The sequence below is a fragment of the Diorhabda carinulata genome, chromosome 11 (genome assembly GCF_026250575.1).
Source record: "Diorhabda carinulata isolate Delta chromosome 11, icDioCari1.1, whole genome shotgun sequence".
Classification (NCBI taxonomy): domain Eukaryota; kingdom Metazoa; phylum Arthropoda; class Insecta; order Coleoptera; family Chrysomelidae; genus Diorhabda; species Diorhabda carinulata.
In genome coordinates this window covers 2,982,505-3,004,017 of record NC_079470.1, presented here as the reverse complement: position 1 = coordinate 3,004,017, position 21,513 = coordinate 2,982,505, and the positions used below count along the sequence as shown (strand labels likewise).

At 32.0% G+C, this 21,513-nt stretch overlaps 1 protein-coding gene across 1 annotated transcript in view; it reads left to right on the top strand.

Annotated features, from left to right (window-relative positions):
* Window positions 1–21,513, top strand: part of LOC130899405 (O-acyltransferase like protein-like) — an 88,876-nt gene that overhangs the window by 36,929 nt on the left and 30,434 nt on the right. Inside the window, exon 2 of the mRNA XM_057809329.1 lies at window positions 19,576–19,737. Within this exon, the coding sequence (XP_057665312.1) occupies window positions 19,576–19,737 (162 nt within the window). The remainder of the gene's footprint in view (window positions 1–19,575; window positions 19,738–21,513) is intronic.

Sequence of the window (21,513 nt, the reverse complement as noted above, 5' to 3'; positions counted from 1 at the left end):
TTGACTGCTTCCAACTATTTTCCAGGGTAATTACACATATGCTAATTTTTTTCATATACTGACACTAACGGAAAATTTAAAAAATTTAGATTCTTTGGAAATTTCTCATACCTCCCTAGGGATGTAGGAAAGATTATGCCTTTCTATTTTCGGATGCCAAAGGCAAAATTAAACAAAGGCTATGTTAAGATATATTCCGAAGCTACTCTTCAAAAGGTTTTAAATAAAATCAAATCGAGAATTTCCGAGAAAACTGGAGAGAACCAATTTCTCGAATAAAGACTTAAAGTTCACAGGAAATAGTTTCCTATAAAGAAAATACGAGGGCTGGTATTTAAGTGTTGATGTATGGCAACACTATGATGTCAAATAATGTCAAATCTGATATTGACATCATAAAGTTTGACATTTTTAATGGTGAACGTACACAGAACTTGTTGTCGTATGATTGTTATTTGTAACATCCATATTGGTCAAAAAGTGGAATTGAATCACCAATATTTTGATGCGATTATTTTCTATTACGTTGGATCAACACCATTGCGCTTTTGGTTTAATTTTCGACTTTTGGTGACGAAGCGTCTCAAGCCACTGTACTTTGCTGGTGTCATGAAATCACTTGTGGTCGCTAAATTTCGTGAAGTTTTTCTAAAATCGGCGTTTAGCGTAAACTGATGCTGCGAGATCATCATGTCCCAAACTATGAGATTGGGGCATACTTAGGCATTAGTTCCACTAGCATAGATTCAATATTGCATAAGCATCGCTCAACAAAAGCTCGTTTCAATTGATCCAAATAAATGGTGAAAAAATCCAATCGATATGCTTCATAAGACGTCTATAAAATCATGACAGGTGATGAATCATAGATCTATGCATATGAACCCGAAACAAAACAACAATCGACTGTAAGGATCTTTCAAGGCCAGCCAAATCCAACGAAAGTTGTTCACGCACGAAGCAATTCGAAGCAAATGCCAGTTTTTTCGAAATTACTGTTAGTTACTAAACAGTTAAACCATCGAATTGAAGGGTCGTCCACTCAATGATTCTGCTTATTATCTATTATCAATAAATGCTTCGACAATTGGTATGCATGAAAATGGGGCAACCAATAAAATGTGGCAAACCGGTTTGGTTTATAACTCACTAATGACTGAAATAAACGAATATTCACTCGGTTTTTCTTTATCCTTGATCAGACAAAAGTTGAAGGCGATGTCTAAAGAAAAACTGTGACTGGTTGAGAGTATTCCGTTATAGAGCCACCCCTACTGCATTACGAATTTCTCCAGCCAAATACTACCTAGAAAGGAAATTACAGACCGAATTGGATATTAGTTTTCCGCTAAAGAAGTCAGAATCCTAATCAGCTACAATGCCTGAACGTTCCTTGTCAGTCAGACTTTACCCCAATAATAGAGAGACTTGGAAATTTAGCGTTGTAACTGAGCGCCTTGGTTCGCGCCATTACATGGTGGAACTTGATGCTAGACCTGTACAAGCGACAAATCAATCAACTTTGTTCGTCCAGTGTGCCACTTTCTAGCGCTGCAATTAGAACGTGGCATTCTTCGAAGTCTTCCTTAAATACCTACTCCTGAAAATCATGGTCCAGTTGAATTTTCGTTCCAGCAACATCCAGCAACCCAAGAAGAGCAGCCACTGCCTACGACGCAAGAACTACAAGGTACTCTTTTGCTCCGTTCTCCCCGCACCAAAAAAGTGTACTGATCTTAATGGAAAATATTTTGAAAAACAATAGAGTCATATTCGTTTTTATTTGTATTGAATTTTTGGATGGAATAATTTTTTAATGTTAATTTTTGTAATGCATCTGAAAACACTTAATATTTATGAAATCATTCAAAAAACAAATAATATACAGTGACTACCTTCATAATATTGAATAGCATTGGTAAATGTCACAAGACACACATTGTATAATATTTTTTTTAAATTTAAAAATATAATCGTGATCAAGCTTGTCGTCATTTATTTATCAACGAATTTATTCCATTTGGTTTGGAAATAACAAATTTCATTATTTTTCCGGTAAAGGGAAAGATCTGACAACAATGTAGATACCACCATAATACCGGCGGTATCACAAGACCCTTATACACAAAAATTTATAAAAATCGTACAAGCCGTTCTGAGATAATTGGGGCATTCCATTCATGAAACTCACTCTGTATATTACCTAAATGGAATTTTTATGTAATTTCAAATACTTATTTTAACCTTAGTCTAAGAAGTTAACGTACTTATGTCAATTACCAAAAAAAATGATAATTCAATTGTAAATAAGTTTTAAATATGTTTACTGACATTTTTTTATCGTATCTAAATTAATAACATGTTGTGTAACATCTACCGTCAGCGGTTTTTCGTGAATATACTTAATACTAGTTTGAAACTCGTTTTATTCATATTTTTAGTTAATTTTGATTCAATTAAATTAGAGTTCAACATAAAAAAAATTGGGAAATTCAACTTGAGTAATGCATACTGTCGAATGACTACGTAATATATTTTGATTGTCATTAGACGTATCATTAAAGGCTAATTTAATACGTGATGGACAAAATGAATTAAACAATTACTCTTTGTTACTAAACAATACAAAAAAACAGATTATTTCGTTTGTTTTAGCATATACCACTCAACTTTTTAATACAATTTGATTGCGTTTTTGAATAGTCACTGTTATCATCTGAAGCATTTTCATTAGTTCAGCTAGACGGTAATAATTAAACAAAAACTACTTGTAAGAGCCTGACAATTTTCGTAGTTAATTATATTATTATGTTATCATTAATGCTTCCGTCTCAATAATTATTTATCTATTGAATATAGAGTGAGCGTAACATCACCAATCTGATTTTACCGGTATTCGTATGATTTGGAATAGATCCGCCGCGCAAGAAAGGCAATGGGGACAGATGTACCGGACCTCACAAGAGGCCTAATTTTTTTTATTTAAACATTTTCTAAGGCCAGATTGAGTTTCACTCATACATTCCATCTGTCCTAGATACGCTTAAACTTGTTTATAAGAAAGGACCACAGTCGGTTTTCCGCAAGATATGCACATCCCTTCGACTAATAGTAACACCAGTGTGTTTAGCATGGGGTAAACGAGCAAATTTAATCAATGGTGAATCTTTCATGTACATCTACTGGTGAAGACAGCTGAATCACTTTGTGTTTACTTCTTCCAATATCAATTGCAGATAATAAAAACTAGTTCGAAACCTTTGCCGACTATTTTGTTTGATCTACCATATGCGTAGATATCTCATTTTATAATATATATATATATATATATATATATATATATATATATATATATTTATATATATATATATATATATATATATATATATATATATATATATATATATATATCTTATGCGAGAAAGTATTAGTTAAAGGGCAATTGTAGTCCTACTTGCAGCTTAGAAAAAAATCATTATTATATCTTGTTAAATTGTTACAACCGAATATTAAATTATAAAACGTAAATAGACGAGTAAAATGTATCTGCCTGGTTTAAACAGAGTATCAGACGTTAATTGAACCCTTTTTGTACCCCATTCATCTATTAAAACTTTGGTAATCTTTTATCTGAGGCAAATAATCTTATCGCCAACTATCCTTGACGATTCGGTTATTGCCATTCGTTTTTTCAGTTGTTTGTGTTTAAAACCATATGCTAACAAAACTTATCGCAATGTTTCTGAACTGGTACAAGTGTAGTGTGGATAATCTGCTACCTTTTGCTGTATTACTTATAATCCCGCAACCCTGTTCTCCTTATATAAGCTAAAAATTGTCCTACATATGAAATCTTGAGTAGCTTTGTCAACTGATATAATTTTTCTTTTTTGGTTCTGTGAATAATCCTCAATCGTGACTACTCGATAAATGGAAAATTTATTTACTCTAGTTAATTCAGCAATTCTTATTATGTTTCCATTATCAGATTGCTGAATATTTTCCTTTTTTAAACATTCCAATATATTTAAAATAATTACTATGTATATATAAGTCTATATTATTAAATTCATACCTGTCTTTATTCTCACTATACTGTGCAATTTTATTGTCTTTATTCGCCGATACTAAAGAACGTCATAATTCTATTTATTTAATGAAATTTATGAATTAAATCAATCTCACCAAGCGACCCCAATGCTTATCGCAGACTGTCTAACAGGAATATTTCCAAGAAATTGTATACATACGCCTTCCGACAGCTGCGGCCAATAGAAATGCTTTTATTTTTAATATTCGATGTTTGTGAAAATGATAAGTTCACGTGGACTGACGGTTTTTAGTTGTTTACCGAATTTTATACAGGGCATAAACTTATAAATGTTAAGAAGAAGTTTAAGAATAGTTTTATTCCATGTTTATTTTTATTTTTTTGAATAACTGTTCACGAAGTATGGTTGTGTTCGAGTTAAAAATTAAAAAATGGAAAACGTAAAAATAGTTTGAAATTATCAGTTATCTCTCACCTACGTATTTCATATTGATTAAGTTTAAAATAGTTCAAATATTTTTTTAACAATTATGTACTATGAGCAATACCACTTGTTGAGAAAAACTTTTGTCTGTTGCCAGGAATTTTGTGGCTGATATGACTTGTTTCTATCAAATCTACCTTAAAATTTTTTTGAAGAGCTCGAGTTATCTTGCTTTTAATTTTAATCATTTAAGCGTGTTAATCGATAACAGTCGTATTTTACTGTATTGAAACTTGTGAATAAAATTTTTGTCGGCTAAAATGCTTTTCTCAAAATGAGTTAAATGACCTGATAAGCGACTTAAATCTTTCTAAACCAGCTTCAGAATTCTTAGCATCAAGATTGCAAGACAGACACTAAAATTAATTATGACGTAACGGTATTACGTTTTATTCAGATATCAAAAAATGGGCTTGAAATCCTCTAGTCTAGAAATTATTCTTTAATGCAATGGAAATAAATACGCTGGGGTACCTAATGCCCAAAGTACAAAGTTAAACGAAGAATATTGTCTCATTTCTCCTTCTACCATTTCATTTAAAACTGAGTATGTCAGTTCACTAAGGAGAAACTAAAGTCGGTATTTTTGATACTATTCTGAATACACTGTTTACACTACACCAGTCTCTGAAGACGATAGCTTGGTTATCGAAACGCGTGTCATACAGTGTAATTGTGAGTGTTGGTGTAGTGGTGGTGTAAACAGTGTATTAAGTATGAATATCACCAATGGCTCCAGAAATTCCAAATTAATTAGAAATGCTATGAATGGGTCAGAACTAAAAAGGCTAGGACAAAAAATTACCTTTCAATGAGCTCTGCGTTACACTGATAAACAGACTAGCTAAAAGAGGGGTTGATAAACCCTTCATAGAACTTGAAATCTATTGTATAATTGACCACAGGATAATATAGATAATACTAAAAATGAAAGTAGATAACAATAAAAGATACTGCGGTTGAAACAGGCCAAGATACTCCTAGGAAACTATAACCATGTATTAACTGGAGAAAGAACAATCTACGAATACTAACAGATTTCTTCTAGAAGCACTGCTGTCTCAATGGAAACTTGAAAATGCTGGGCTTAGCAGACAAAGCAACGTGGTGGACGAAACATATTGTCTCGACGTACGGAGACTAATGAAGATTTTTTACACCTAGAGCCATCACATATCCTGAATTTCTGAAATGAGTGTTAATTGATCAGCTGAGAAAACTATGCCATCTCCGATATTCATAGAATATCTGCAAAAAAGTCTTCTTCCAAATGGTGCTAGCAAGAATCTGTTCATTATGAGAACTGAAAAAGAGAAGAAGTATATATGAGCGGCCAAAATATAACGATCGGGGGTAATTTACCTCTATACCATGAGGAGTTAAAGGGCCCAAAATTTTGTAAATAATCAATATCTTTGCAGCCCTTCAACTTAAAAATACTAAATTTGTTGCAGAGTATGATTTTGTAATTAGAAGGCGATCGAACCATTCTGGGGGGTTAATAAGGGGTGAAACAACCTTAAAATTCACAGTTTTTTATCAGTTAGTTGATTTAAAAAAGTGTTGTCTGTTATTGCGTGGAAACATTTTAAAAAAATGTACCTTTTTTTAATGTTCAATACGGATAGCATAACGGAAATTTTTAACTTGGCAAACCTCAATTATTCACTAGCTCTCTACTTATCCTAGAGATGAATGCATCATTTTTTTAAAGCACCCTGTATAATTTTATTGAATAAAAATTTCTCCGTGAAATATTCAAATATAAAACGATCCTTCTGACGACCTCGACATCGGAGACCATTAGAAGTTACCATAATAATTTTATATATAAGGTAGGTTATTGATCGGAAGCAACCGGATTAAGCGGCCCTGACATAAAAAAATTACGAGTGTAAAACTAAAGTCCATTTTCTAATCAAGAAACCAATAAAGTATATTATAATTGTGATGTCATACAAAGTAATAATGATAATAATAAAAGTAATTTCTTTAAGTTGACTGCAAATTAAACTGCCCTGGATAATGGATGACATCATAAACGCCATGTCAGATGAATATATAAATACGAGGATTGTTAATTTTAATTTTACTCTCGACAACATTGAAAGTTTCTAACACAAATGGCATTTCCGATTTTGTTTTTAGTATGAATCCATCTCCTCATCCTTTATAAATAATAAATATGAAAACAGTTACTGACATGTGTTGAATCTAAAGTTATTGTAGTAATCATGAGTCTAACCAAGCAATCATCCATTCATTCTGTCAGTGCCTTATTATTATTATTATTATTATTATTATTATTTGATTTGCTCTAACAAACAAATTGGCGACGATGATGGGATATGTGCAACCAAAAGACCTTTGAGAGAGCATCTGAAACCGGAAAACTGCTGCTCATTCACATGCCTTGGTTCGCGCGATTACATAGTGAAACTAGAAGCGACAGTAGTCCACCCCCATTAGTGTTTAGTACTCGTCAAAGCCCTACTCTTGTGAATTATGGTCCGGTTGAATTGTCGTTCCAGCAACCCAAGAAGAACAACCTCAAAAAGAGCAGCTACTTTCTACGCCACAAGAACCACAAGGTACTCCTGTGCTCCATTATCCCTGCACCAAAAAAATCCAGGGCTACCTCAAAGACTATATCCCATGAAGATCTTTCGTTCAACCTTGATATTAGTTGAGGAAATCTACATTTATTGTGGCAGTCCTGACTCTAATCAAGCTTATCAAACATTCATTTATTCTGTCACTGTCATATTACTATAATTCGATCTGTTTCCAACAAATAAAAGCCGTTCACTTAATCTGAGGTTTTTTCAATAAATCAGGTATACCATGAGCAGGTTTATTTTCACAATTTGATAATTTTACGCGTATCCGAAATAAGACGTGGTGACAGATAAGCAGACAACACAGTGATCCTATAAGGATTCCTTATGAGAAAATTTTGGAAATCCTGCTGACTGCGCCAGAAAAGCTTCTAAATCTCAAAATTAATTTTTTTTAAAGTTATCTTATTTCTTAAATTAATTATAACAATAGAAATCCACCTACTATCCACAAAGCTTGAAGTAAAATTAAACAAACAATAAAACAGTTAAAGCAGAAAATAATATGATTAGCAAAAGAAATGAGGTTGCTGAGTTTGCGATCCCCATAAAAGTTGTAAGATAATTCTTTCTTTCGCAGTATGTGGATAAGTATTGTCTTGTTATAAAAGAAACCGCTTTCGGTTAAGTAAACCTGTTCAATATTTGTCTCAACTGTCGACGCTAGACGTGAATAGTCGTAGAGGGCTTTCATGGATGAAATTCTATATTTTTATGAAGCTACTCTACCGTAAAAACACCTCCACTCACGAGGCGTGATACCGGGCTCGATTTCCATTCAAGCATTAGACGAAATTGTCACGTTCGATATGCGATAATTTAAAAATCCTACTGACTGTGCCAGAAAAGTTTTGAAATTTCAAAATTCTTTGTTTAAAAATCATTTTATTGTCCAAATTAATTATTACAATAGAAATCCACCTAGTATCTACAAAGCTTGAATTAAAAGTGGATAATACAGACACAAAACAGTTAAAAAGCGAAAACTGATATGATTAGCAAAAGAAATGAGGTTGCTGAGTTTGCGATCCCCATAAAAGTGGTGAGATAATTCTTTCTTTCGCAGTATGTGGTTAAGTATTGTCTTGTTATAAAATAAACCTCTTTCGGTTAAGTAAACCTGCTTAATGTTTGTCTCAACTGTCGACGCTAGACGTTGTGAAAAGTCGTAGAGGTCCTTTATGGATGGAAGTCTAGATTGTTTGGAAACTACTCTACCGCGAACACCTCCACTTACGAGTCGTGATACTCGGCTCGATTTCCAATCAAGCATTGAACAAAATTGTCACTTTCGAAATGCCATAATTTAAAAATCCTACTGACTGCGCCAGTAAAGTATCGAAATCTCAATTCATTTTTCAAAAAATTATTTTATTTTCTAAACTAATTATTACAATAGAAATCCACCTACGATCTACAAAGCATCAGTTAGAAGTGAACAATTCAGACATAAAAACACTGTGGAAAAAGATATGATTAGCAAATCTTGGAAATGAGGTTGCAGAGTTTTCGATTCATATAAAAAGTGGTGAGATAATTCTTTCTTTTACAATATGTGGTCAAGTATTGTCTTGTTATAAAAGAAACCGCTTTCTGTTAAGTAAAACTGTTTCATGTTTGTCTCAACTGTTGACGCTAGACGTTGTGAAAAGTCGTAGAGCTCTTTCCTGTATGAAATTCTAGATTTTTTAGGAGCTACTCTACCGTGATCACGAAATCGTCACGTTCGATATGCAACAATTTGGAAATCCTACTGACTGCGCCAGGAATGTTTCGTGAACTCAAAAAGTATTTTTTTAATCATATTATTTTCCTAATTGGCTTGAATTAGAAGTGAACAATTAAGACATAAAAACAGTTATAGTGGGAAATGATATGATTGGCAAAAATTGAAAATGAGTTTGCAAATCCCATGAGAATTGGTGAGATAATTATTTCTTTCTCAGTATGTGGTTGAGAGCTGTCTCATTATAAGAGAAACAGCTTTTGGTTAAGTAAACCTGGATATTTTTCCGTTAAAATCATATACATCATATCAGCTGTCTACTATAAACATCGGCATTGATAGCTCGATCCTTTGAAATGATTTTGAGGTATACTAAATCTTCATAATTCCATCAGACACACAACAAGATTTTCTGCTTAAATCGACCATTAATTTGTCATGTTCAGGTTGCTCAGATAAATCTTTTCGGTATGGCAAAGAACTGTTTACATACATCTACTCGACTTCTAGCTCTCGGTTAATTCGGCTTAGCATCTTTTATAGTTGATATTCAATAATTTTTGCCGATGTATTGTTCTAGTTTATAAACTTTAAATAAGCAATTCTATGTAATACTATTCACCTAATTCCACTACAATAAGGTAATAGTTTAAATTTGATGATCTAATAAATTTCTTAAAGGAAATTGACCAATTAAGTAATTAGGAATAGTATAAGAATTCCGTCTAGCAATATTACCCAAAACTCTTAAAGATTTTTATCATGTCAAGGTCTTTGACATCAAAATACATCGCAAATCGTTGTTTTTATAATGGTATATTCTACTTTGATCGCATTATTTATGGGAAAATTTGTTGAATTGCAGCTTCCAATCGGCAATATGATCCTGATCCTGAAGTAATTATGTTTTAGAAATACATATCATATAAAATTGAAAACACTTTTGTTTTTGGGAATCATTATAAAATGATTCAGATTCGATTGCACTTATGTTGTTTTGCTAGTTCATTCCGATCTATACAGTTTTTATACAGCGTAGCATAATGTCAAACACAAATTTTGAAACGGCTTTTTAAGTTGTGATTTCATTCCTTTGGTTTAAACGGCTACATGTGAATTTTAGCAATCGTATTTTTGAAATTGATATGAAAACAGAGATTTGAGGAATGGATATGCAAAATTTTGATCATCGGTCATTCCATCATTATGATCCAAATCTTCAGATGCAAGAAAATGTATTTACCTTTAGCAGGAGGATTCGCAAATGCAGTTAGTTCGGAAGTACACGAAATGTTCACATTTTATCATATCTGTTTAAAAGTAAAATACTTCCTACCCGTCAATTTGGATTTTGGAGTAATAAATGCACAAATGACGCTATATTCTCCCACCTAAATGATGAAGCCATCACTTCAGTGCAACAACTTTTTGTTAATTTTTTTACTTTTGATTGTTTTAATCATAATATGTTAATTAACAAATTGCAGTACGATGATATATTGAAAAATTCTTAGCCTACTATAGAACCAAACAAAATTTCAATGTCGAAATATTTTATTACTCAACATATTCTCCTCTTAATTGAATACATTTATTACAGCGAACCTGCAACGTCTCTAGACCTTTAAAAAAAAATGTTTCTTCTTGCTCTGCAAACCAGACCTCAACAGCTTTTGTTACCTCCTCGTTGGAAGAAAATTTACGACCTTTTAAACTTTTTTTCAGTTGAGGAGAGAAATGATAGTCAGACGGAGCTAAATTAGGTAGATAAGGGAGAGGTTCTAGTAATTCAAACCCTAAATCACGAATTTTTTGCATGGCAACATGAGATTTTTGTGCAGGGGCGTTGTTCTGCAAAAAACATCTTTGGATAGCTTTCCGCGTCTTTTTTCTTTAATTTATTCCCGTAAAGTGGTCAGTAATGTCGAATAGTAATCTCCAGTTGTTGTTCTACCCTTTTTCAAAAAATCAATCATGATTACTCCATGGCAATACCAAAAAACGGAAGCAAGATTCCAGCAGATTCTTGGTCACAAAACTTCTTAGGTCTTGGAGAACCATGTCCAAATTGACGTGAACTATACGATAAACGCATTCGTATGAAATATTCAGTGCTTCAGATATCCGTTTTAGCTCAATTCGACGGTCTGATAAAATCATGTCATGAACTGCATCGATATTTTCATGGACTGACACAGAAACACACAGAAAGTTATTGTTAGTTGCTATGGTAACGCATAATTTTGTTTATGTATGGAACTGGTCTAGGCTAACTAGATATCGATACATCCTCGTACTATGGTTTCAGGAAAACACCTCTCACATGTCTTAAGTCATACCTTACCAACAGAAATCAGCTTGTAAGGGTTGATATAATGATGTCTTCTTTCAAGCCAACAGAATGGGGAATGTCCCAAGGGTTAGTACTAGTCCCTATTTTGTTTCTTCTGTTTATAAACGACTATCTAGTCATCAGTAGAGAAATATATCTTTTTGATTTCTCTTGGAGCAATCCTGATTTCACGGTACTTCATAGAACCATATATAGTGACCTAATCACCCTTAAATCATGGTGCGATTCTAATCTTCTGTCTGTCTCAACGTTTTTAAAACTAACACCATCATTGACGTCGTTGAATCTGTAAAATTCTTAGTTCTTGTTGTGGATATCATTGCCAACTAAACTCGATTAAGCTGGTATGGGAACAGATAAAGGGAGAAGTTCAAAAAAAATAATTCTTTGAAATTGAATGATGTTAGGGAGGCTGTAGATAAAATGAAGCTCAAAAATTGCAGAAAAGCAGTAAGTTATACGATTGAAGATTATACTGGTTAATTTTTAAATTAAATTTATTAGTTTTGGACAAAACGTTGTTTAATGAAAGTAAAAGTTTGAGCCCATGTGTCAAAAATACATTTTCCTAACACACCTTGTGGAAAAATAAAACATAAAACAAGAAAAATTACTCATTTTTACCTTCAGCAGATAATTAGATGAACCCAATATATTCTATTCTATTTATATAAATTTTATTTCATACGAAAATCCTCCAGGTATAACTAGAAAAAATATTTCAACTGTCTACTAAAAAAAGCGATACGCCCATGGTTTACGAATGCTTCATAATATTAGTACTCTGTAATCAGCCTCATACATCCGTTTTTTAAGAAGGTTTCGCTTTATTGTCACAATGGTTCTCGACCTTGGGTCGCGTTCCTTTTGGTTAGGTCGAGCTTTTTTCAGATCGTCTGACCAACGCATTTCTTATCTACCTGGTTTCCTTTCGTAATTCCATGTAGTTTCCAGCGTATTGATATCTTATTCCATTGTTCGTTTTGTTGTCTTAAGATATGTAAGTATGTAATCTTAACATTCAAAATTTATCGATGTTATATCGAAATAAATGAGAAATCGATAAATAAGTACTAAACGGCAATCACCCATGTCTTGAATTTGTAACAAGTTCAATCAAATTATTTTCTGTTACACCTTGTATATAAATAATTGGATCAATTATAGTAGCACAAACCAGTTGAAAATTTTGAAGTGACTTAATTCAGAAAAATATTGCAACAATTTTCTAGCATGAAATTGAACACATTACATAAATAAAAAATTGGATCTTTTGCGATTACATCGGTGTCAAGGACTGACTATTCAAAAATATCTATTACATTTTGACCGACTCGTTATAATTTGGTGAATATGTGGTACGATATTTCAATAAATCATAGATAATAATCTAACCACATCATTAAATATATTTTAAATGTCTACAAATATGATGTATACAAATATATATTTTGAGAATCTTTTTTTGTATTAATCAATAAAACTGTAAATTGTATTCTACAATCAATATTCCAATAAAAAAAATTCAATTGTAATTCAGATTAATAAATTACATATTAAGTAATTAAGAAATTGGTGGTGAAGCATTGAATTGTTTTGCGATAAATTTAGAAAACTTTTTTCTTCTTTTCTACTTTTCACAGATAGGAGGAAAATTCCGGATCTCTTTAACTGGTTTCTCTTCATTTTCTTATTAAGGATTTGTTTAATCTCTTTATTTCTACATTTTCTATTTTATTTTCTAATTTCATATGTTATTATGGGTATCGTTATTGTTTTTTCTATCTTCATTTTCACTTCCATCTCTATATTGCAACAAGGTCTTGTTTAGTGTATAGTACGAGGGTTGTTGTTTTTTTAAACCTCCCATCACGCAGTATGGTGGCCAGGAATTCAACAGGTGATTAGACTACGTATGTTTTCTGCTCAAATGCTTTATCACTGGCAATTAGAGTTGCAGGCACTTAAATATGGCTGTCGCTATTTATTGTCCTGCCAAATGCCAAAGTTTTTATTCGATCCTTTCAGGCAGAATCACCATTATAAGTGATGGCGTTGTTCGTGAATGGTGTCAAAAAGTCTAAGATGGCCTAACTGATTTTCATTATGAAGGGGATCCAGAACACAAGTTGCCACAGACGATATTGTTGACCAGCGGTTAGTGAAACTTGAATGGTAGGTTAGGGTAGATTGGATTAATCAATTATCGACGCAATTTCCGGAAGTTTCGATATTTGTCCTCTACTCTCTCGTTTCTCAACCTTTTTTGGCCAGCGGACCAGTAGATTTGTTAAAAAAAATTGCGGACCAGTGATATTTTCTTAACAAAACATTTTTACTAGGAACTACTACGTAAATTAGTTGTAACATTTTTATCATCATTTGCCTACAGTAATATTTGAAATATAAAGATATACAGTGCAACCTTGATATAAAAAATCGGAAGGGAATAAGTAAATATTCGTTATATCAAGTAATTCGTTGAACTGAGGTTTGTTATGTTGAGGTTAGGTTGGTCTAAAATTCGTTATAAAGAGGTTTTACGAAGAAAAGTGTGTCGAAACCTGTCGCGACATGAATCTCATACTATGAGATTAAGAGTTATACATTGGTGGGAACTTTATATAAAGGTTTTGGGTTGACAAAATCAGTTAATTAGAGGTATTTATACTTTTTCTTGATAGTTGAAAATTCGTTATAAAGAGGTTGTTCGCAAAAAATGTTCGTGATGTAAAGGTATATTTTACATCGACTCTTATGAACAATTCAAGGGGATTACGAAGAATTTCTTAAATCGAGGAAGTCGTTATATTGAGGTACGTTATATTAAGGTTGCACTGTATAATTATACATATATAAATAATAAGTAAGTATATAAAACTTTAACAAAAATGACAGAAAATTATAAAAAAATCACAAACTCATGTATGTAGGAACACAACAAAAATATCATTCATCAACAAACTCTTAAAAAAAATTAGAACAAAAATTCAGAAATTATAAAAATAATCAAAAACTCATTGCATATGAATATATTGTTAATGAGAAGATTGCTGCTACTCTTCTTCAATCAACTTGTCAATTGTTGGTTCCAAATTAGACGAGCTAAATCAGAGCGGTGAAATAAACAAAAGCCGATTTCTACATTTATTTTTTTTTACCGACATAGATGAAAATCCCGATTCACATAAATATGTAGTTGCGAAGGGGATTGACACTTTCATTGCTTTCTGGTATAGACATGGATATTTATTTTTCAATTTGATCCAAAATTTATCTATTGCTGAAAAAAACTAGCTTTTAACATAATATCTGCACTGATCTCAAAAAGGGACTCATATTCTCTGTCATTTAAATTTAACTTACTACTGTCATATGTTATGAAAGAGTTTGTTATCCACACATTTCTGTCACACGTGGTTTTTTCAGATGACTGATAACCAAAAAATTCGCCGAATGCTTGGTACTGGGGGCTTCTTTTCCGTAACAATACTGATCGATACAATTCTTTGAAATCCATTGTGACAAGTGATGAAACATGGATTCTGTATGAGACGCCCGAAACGAAACAAAAATCACAACAATGAATGCAAATCATCCAACTGTTTGTGGGTGTTGTTTGTGGAGTTACTGCAATATGAAACAACAAATAATGCAGATTCATACGAGTTTTGTGAAACTTTTTGACACTTACGGAGGCATGTTGGCCTCCAGAAGTGTTTTGATTGACGACAACAATTCAGCAATTTATTGGGACATTTTTAGACCCCCACCATACAGTCCCAATCAACACTGGGTAATTTTCATCTTTTCCCTTAATTGAAACAGTGGCTTGGAAGGCGGCGTTTCCAAATTGACGTGGAGCTCATATAAACCATCACAACACACTCCCAATCATTTACGGCTCCATTTTATACAAGGAATATTGCAAAGCTTTATCACAGATGACAAATGCTTCAATCGTCAAGGTGATTATGTAGATGAATAAGCTGCATTGTAGCTTTATTTCTGTAATAAAATCTTTTTTGTATAATCACGCATCTTTATTCACAGGCCATGGGAGGTTTGAAGAAACACTAACCCTCATTTCTTAGGTCTACCCCTAAATTTCCATACTCTGTCAATATATGACGAAAAAAAGTCATAAGTGACCAAATTCGAGAATTAAAAATTTTGTAAATTAGTGTTATTATTAACTTTAGAAAACACTAGAAAAGTTGCTTAAATATAACTATCATAATTACAACGAATTTTTAAAATTAAAGTGAAAAGAATGACAGATATGACACAATCTAGAGAGATTAGTCAATGCACTAATAAAAAATAATGAATAGAACTGATAATGAAATCAAATTTGTGAAATGAACTAGTTTTTGATGAAATATGGATTGTGGAGTACAGTATTTAGTATAACACAAAAAATTTCGACAACTTTCTCTTTCACAAGAATATTATGGATTAGAATTGGGGGAATGAATTAATAACAAGCCACTTAAAATCAATTCATTATAATTATATCAATTATAATTTGGAATTATAATTATATATAATTATAATTTGGAATATTTACTAATAAAGGTGAAATGGAAGAGGTTTGTACAATAATTACAAATAATTGCTAAAATTTCACTTGTAATTTGGGCCGTACGCACAATTTTAATTAGACACATACGGAAGTTGTCTGAAAAGACATTTTTTTCCATAATTATTTTTTTTCAGTATATTTTTCTCTTAAATTTATAAACTATTAGCGCTCCCGCCTTTTTAATCCAAGGAAATAATAGCCAAAAAAACCTTCGACATCAAAAAATGTTTCAGTTTTATAAAAAAAAACGTTGTAGTCGTAGTATGTGGATACGATGCAAGTACTATTGAACTGTATACATACAGTTTGTCTAATGTCACTTTACTGTGACAAATAGAAACAAAGAACAGAGAAAGTGTAACAAGTAAATGCGATAGTAGTCTATTATGTACTCACTGAGAAGAAATGTGTTTCGTTTCCAACTGTATGTATACATACATAAATATATCTTCAATTTCTTATTTCTTGGATGATATATTGATAAAAAAATTGAAGAGTATACAGAAATACCTCAGGACGAATTTATAAAAGCTATAGAACTCACACTTACAACAACGTACTTTAATATGAAATATACAAACAAATTGATGGTTGTGGTATGGGAACTTCCATTTCAAGTGTTACAGCACGATTGGTAGTGGAAGTTCTTGAGGATATTGTCCTAAGCAAACTGGATATAAATATTCCATTCTCTTTCCGATATGAAAACATAAATTGAAAATTCAATTCTTATCATAAAAAACTTCAATTCACAACCGAGGTTGAGCAAAATAATAAAATAAATTTTCTTGATGTTACATTATATAAAATTAACAATAAAATAACAGAATGGTATACGAAACCAACTTGGTCCTCAAAATATTTAAATTCAATTCATGTCACAAAAAAGATCGGTGATAATAAGTTTGGCTGATAGATCTATCCAACTATCAGATTCTGAATTTAGATGCTTAGCTATTCTAAAAGTAAAAAAAATTGAAAGAAAATAATTATCCGAAAAATGATAAATAGCATATTCAAGAAGAAAGATAAGCCGATAATACAATCAATTAAAAAACAAAACATAAAACATTTTTCCTTACCATATGTACAAGGACTTTCTCAACAACTATAAGTCATATAGGAGATAATACGTTATCCAAACAATTCACTAAATTAAAATCTAAAACACCAAAAAACAAAAGAAGTAATATTATATATAAATTACTTTGTAATGATTGTGACGCTGTCTACATAGGGCAGACATCTCAGTATTTAGAAAATAGAAAGATTATCAATATGATAAATAAAATAGAACTGCATTAACGAACAATGAAATATCAAAAAAACTGAAATTCAATTATAAGATTCAAAAATTCTTCAAACGGAATCTAATACACGAAAGAGAAAAAGCTACAAAAGTTGAAAAAACCAAAATAATTTGAGTCAAATTTATAGCTCAATTTTATAAATTATCATAAAACTACAAATAATTTGATATTCATGATGAAGGTGATCTATTGATCAATATAAATACGCACATTGTTAGTTTCAATATCGTATTTTGATAAAGACTTAAAGAAAAGTCGGAACGTCAGTTTTATCTATCTTTCAAAAATTATAAAAAAAAACTAATTTTGAAACAGAAGAGACCTAAAATCAAGAAGATTTAGAAACATAAACAAACATATACATATACCAGTCTAGCCTTCCTGTTCTATCATTTTTCTTATCAGTCTCATACGTACGATTTCAACATATATCTCACTTTCCTTTCTCCATGCTTCTCTACCTTGGAAGAGTTGCATCCATTTTGGCAAGCAAGCTTTTTTTAAATCGTCTCACCCTTTCATTCATGTAGTTTCACGGTATCCAGTATTCTAATATCATTCCATCGATTGTTTTTTTTTTCTTCAAATATATTTCGTGATTTCCACTTCCACTCTGCCACTTGTTAAGAGCCATCATTTACAATTGTTTCTTTCTTGTCTGTCATTTGATCCTTGATATTAATTTTTTCCATGATACTGATTGTTTTTTCTATTATATTTCGAGCTTATTCCAAATCGACCGACTAACGCAATTGCGATCTTTCTCCTTTCTTCTTGTAGTTTCACGATATCCAGTATCAATATCTCATTCCATCGGTTGTTTCTTTGTTTCAAGATATGTCCTGTGATTTCTACTTCCACTCTGTTACCTGTGAAGAGGCTTCCTCTAGTCAGAAATTTTTCAATACAACTTAACTGTGTGAGTGTGAGTGGTCTTTCGAGTTCTACTATAATAAAATGGATCGGAGCAGCCTGTTGAAACTAACAATAAAAACGACACAAACTTTTTATTATATTCCATTGAAATTTTTGCAATTTGAAGTTTCGCACTTCATTATTAAATGTAATAATTTTCTAATATATGAGCTGGAGAAGCATCCATTTATAAACTTATGGACAAAACAGTCTCGAAAGTAGCTTAGAGACAGTAGTAGAAACTAGTAGAGACTTGAGGACTGAGAGCAGTGTCCCCGAGAGCGTACCGATCACAGGTGAACACGAATATCCTCGTTTTCGAGACTTCTGGAGTCTCCAGCCTTCTGTTCATGTTGGAAGAGGTTCAGATATCGCGGTGACTTGAGTGTTGTGATTTTCAATCAAAATAAAAAAGAAAAGAGGTTTAGAGATCAAAGTATGTATAGAGTGGAGTAATAATAATAATTATCATGCTTATCTGAAGCCAAAAATCGAAATGTGATCCTTTATCTGTCTTTAGGAGGAATCGCATTTTGAAATTTCATGTCTTCCTTTGCAATCCGGTACTTAACTAAATCCAGAAGGAGTTTAAATAGCACTAAAGATATCCGGATAAAATTTCTAAATTGTTGTACATCTTCTAACCTCAGCATTTATATGAATAAAATAATTTTTTATAATGAACTTGTCACTGTGAGCATCTCACTTTTTATCTCGAGACTTAGTCTCGGGTGGACATGAAATATTTGAGTTCTCGAGACTGCAATGAGTCTCCGGAAGCGGTCTCGAGACTGAAAGTGATCGCAGATGGACAATAGCTTGAAACTAGTCTCGAGATTTACTCTTAGGTAAACACTTACATTCAGTGGAGACCAATCTCTGTCATACATGAAATTTTTGTTGTTTAGCTGAAGTATGAGTATAAAAAAGGTAAACTGGCTAGAGGCACAAATAATTAAGAATATTAAATAATAGTATATTGTTTAACGAGCATGGAATTATATTCTTTTCTCACGAGTATGAAGTTTGCAGCATGAGTCAAGAAGGAAATTAGCATTCCATGCTATACAGTTATACACAATACTTTTACTACGGCTTTGAAAGATAATACCCAAATAATATAACAAATAAAATGAACTTCAAATTTTATGTCATTCAATATTTACATTTAGGTAAAATAAAAATATCAATTACACATTGAATAACACAGAAAGGATATTTTCATTGTTTTCAGAACGTTTTAAACAAATTTTTTGGTTGCTCATTGTAGGATCTTGTGAAACGTTTCACATCTTTACAATTATAAGTGAATAGAGCTGTCATTTCTTGAAATTTGACATTACATTAAAGACCTGTTTTATTGTGTAATAACAACTACAATATAACACAATCATTGTTTTATCAGGTAAGAAAATGAAGTTGAAGATATACAATGTACCTCATTGATCTAACACTAAAGACACACCAGTTTTGTGTTATAGCTGAAGAAAAAAATTATTTTTCAAAATAAACATATTTCACTGTTTGTTGCAGATTCCGAACATTTTGCTACATCAAACAGTCTCGGAAGCTTCTTATTCTCCAGATTGCCCCCATTCGATTTGAGTAATTTCGAAGAAATCTCTCCACAGTGTAGGAAACAAAGTAAACAGTTCATACAAGGGCTACGCAACTTTCACATATGGGCCTTAAAAAGTAAGTACTAAGATACAAAGTATTTATCATACACTTCATTTTAAACTATCAAACTATATATATACGTGCAGTCCCTGAGCTCTTAGCCTCATATAGTAGATTAAATAGAGTGCGTTTTCAAAAATCTTTATGTACGTGTCAGTGACAAGTCTAAACAAGGTTCACACAAAGTTTCAACTTGCCGCTTCCATCCATTTTATAGTAGAGCACGAACGCTTACTCAATCAAGTGGTTTTGAAAAATATCTTAAACTGAGTTTCACTCCAACACAAATCAAAAAAAGCATGGAGGCTGTTTACGGTGACTCGGGTCCCTTTTATTCAACAATCAAAATTTGGTTGCCTTTCTGGAAATGAGAATTATTAGAAGATAAGAAGGGAGAATATATTGGAAATAATCACGTTTTTTCATGCTATGTATTCTGAATTTGCAATTCCATATTTCAATGACACATTTACGTTAATTTCCTCAAAAGATATTTATCTCAATATTGTGCAACTGGTATCATCATGAATGGAACCAAACTATAGTTAACAGATGAATTTTGTCAATGGAGTGTTTGAATTCGTATTAGAACTAAATTATGTTGAAGTAAGTTGAAACTTTATCAGTATGCCATGAATTCATAATGGATGGATTAATTTTGATTCTCACAGGTCTCTTGCACAAAATCTTTCACAAATAGTTCACGACACGATACAAATTGGTATCTAAAACTATCAGTAACTTCAGTTATAGGAGGTATGAACCTCAAATTAGTTTAGTTATAGAGTCGACGAAAACTATTTTTCTCCGACTCTCAAAATAAAAAGGTGAAAGCATTTGAGATTCACAAATCTTGTGAAAAAATTGCGGAGCACGTAGACAAAATTTTTATGATCTCAGCAAAATCACTGTGAGGTCTAAAATATAATTCTGAGTACTTGTTAACTTTGCATGCACTTAAACGTAAGTTTTAGTTACCGAATCGGTCAATTTGACAGACAATTTAATCGCGACGCATTAGTTATATACAGGATGTTTCTATATTCGAACGACAACGCTCTACCACAGATAGATCTCAATAAATGATTAATTTTGACATAAGAATATGAACCTCCACGGGGCCTAGTTGCTGATATATAGGGTGTTCAAAATTTTAAATCAAAATCAAAAATTTGCCATAAATCAAGAACGCCTTTAAATTTTTTTTCGAAATTGGTCACTAATATACTTTTTAATGTAATAGTTTGACGTAAACAAACTTTGGAAAAATTTAACCAGTGGCGTGCCGTCAGGGTTGGTTATCACTTTTATCCCTCTATTTGTTACGCCACAGGAGCAAATTATTTTTTTTAATTTTGTTTAAAATTGCTAAATTGGAACTAAAATGAACAGTGATGTAGAAATTTGCCTCTAAACAAAAGTCTGCAAGCACGTAAGTAAATTACAAATTAATTAATTAAACATTTAATTTCTAATAATGACTAAGCGTAATTAGTTCAAAACAAATGAAAATCATTCATAATCTCAATTGTTCAAACTGTTAGTCGCTTACTTCAATACATTTATTATACCGTTTTGTCAATGTTTTCTGCCGCAGCTTGAATTCTAGCTATTAGATCTTGTTCAGATTCGATTATTGTTTCTTACTCTAAGGAATTAATATAGCTCCATATAAAAAAATCGATAGGATTTAAGTCAGGTGATCTTGAAGGCCAAAATTTGGTCCACCCCAACCAATCCATATTTCTCTAAAACGTCGTTCAATTTCTTGCCGCTGCAGCAAAATGAATA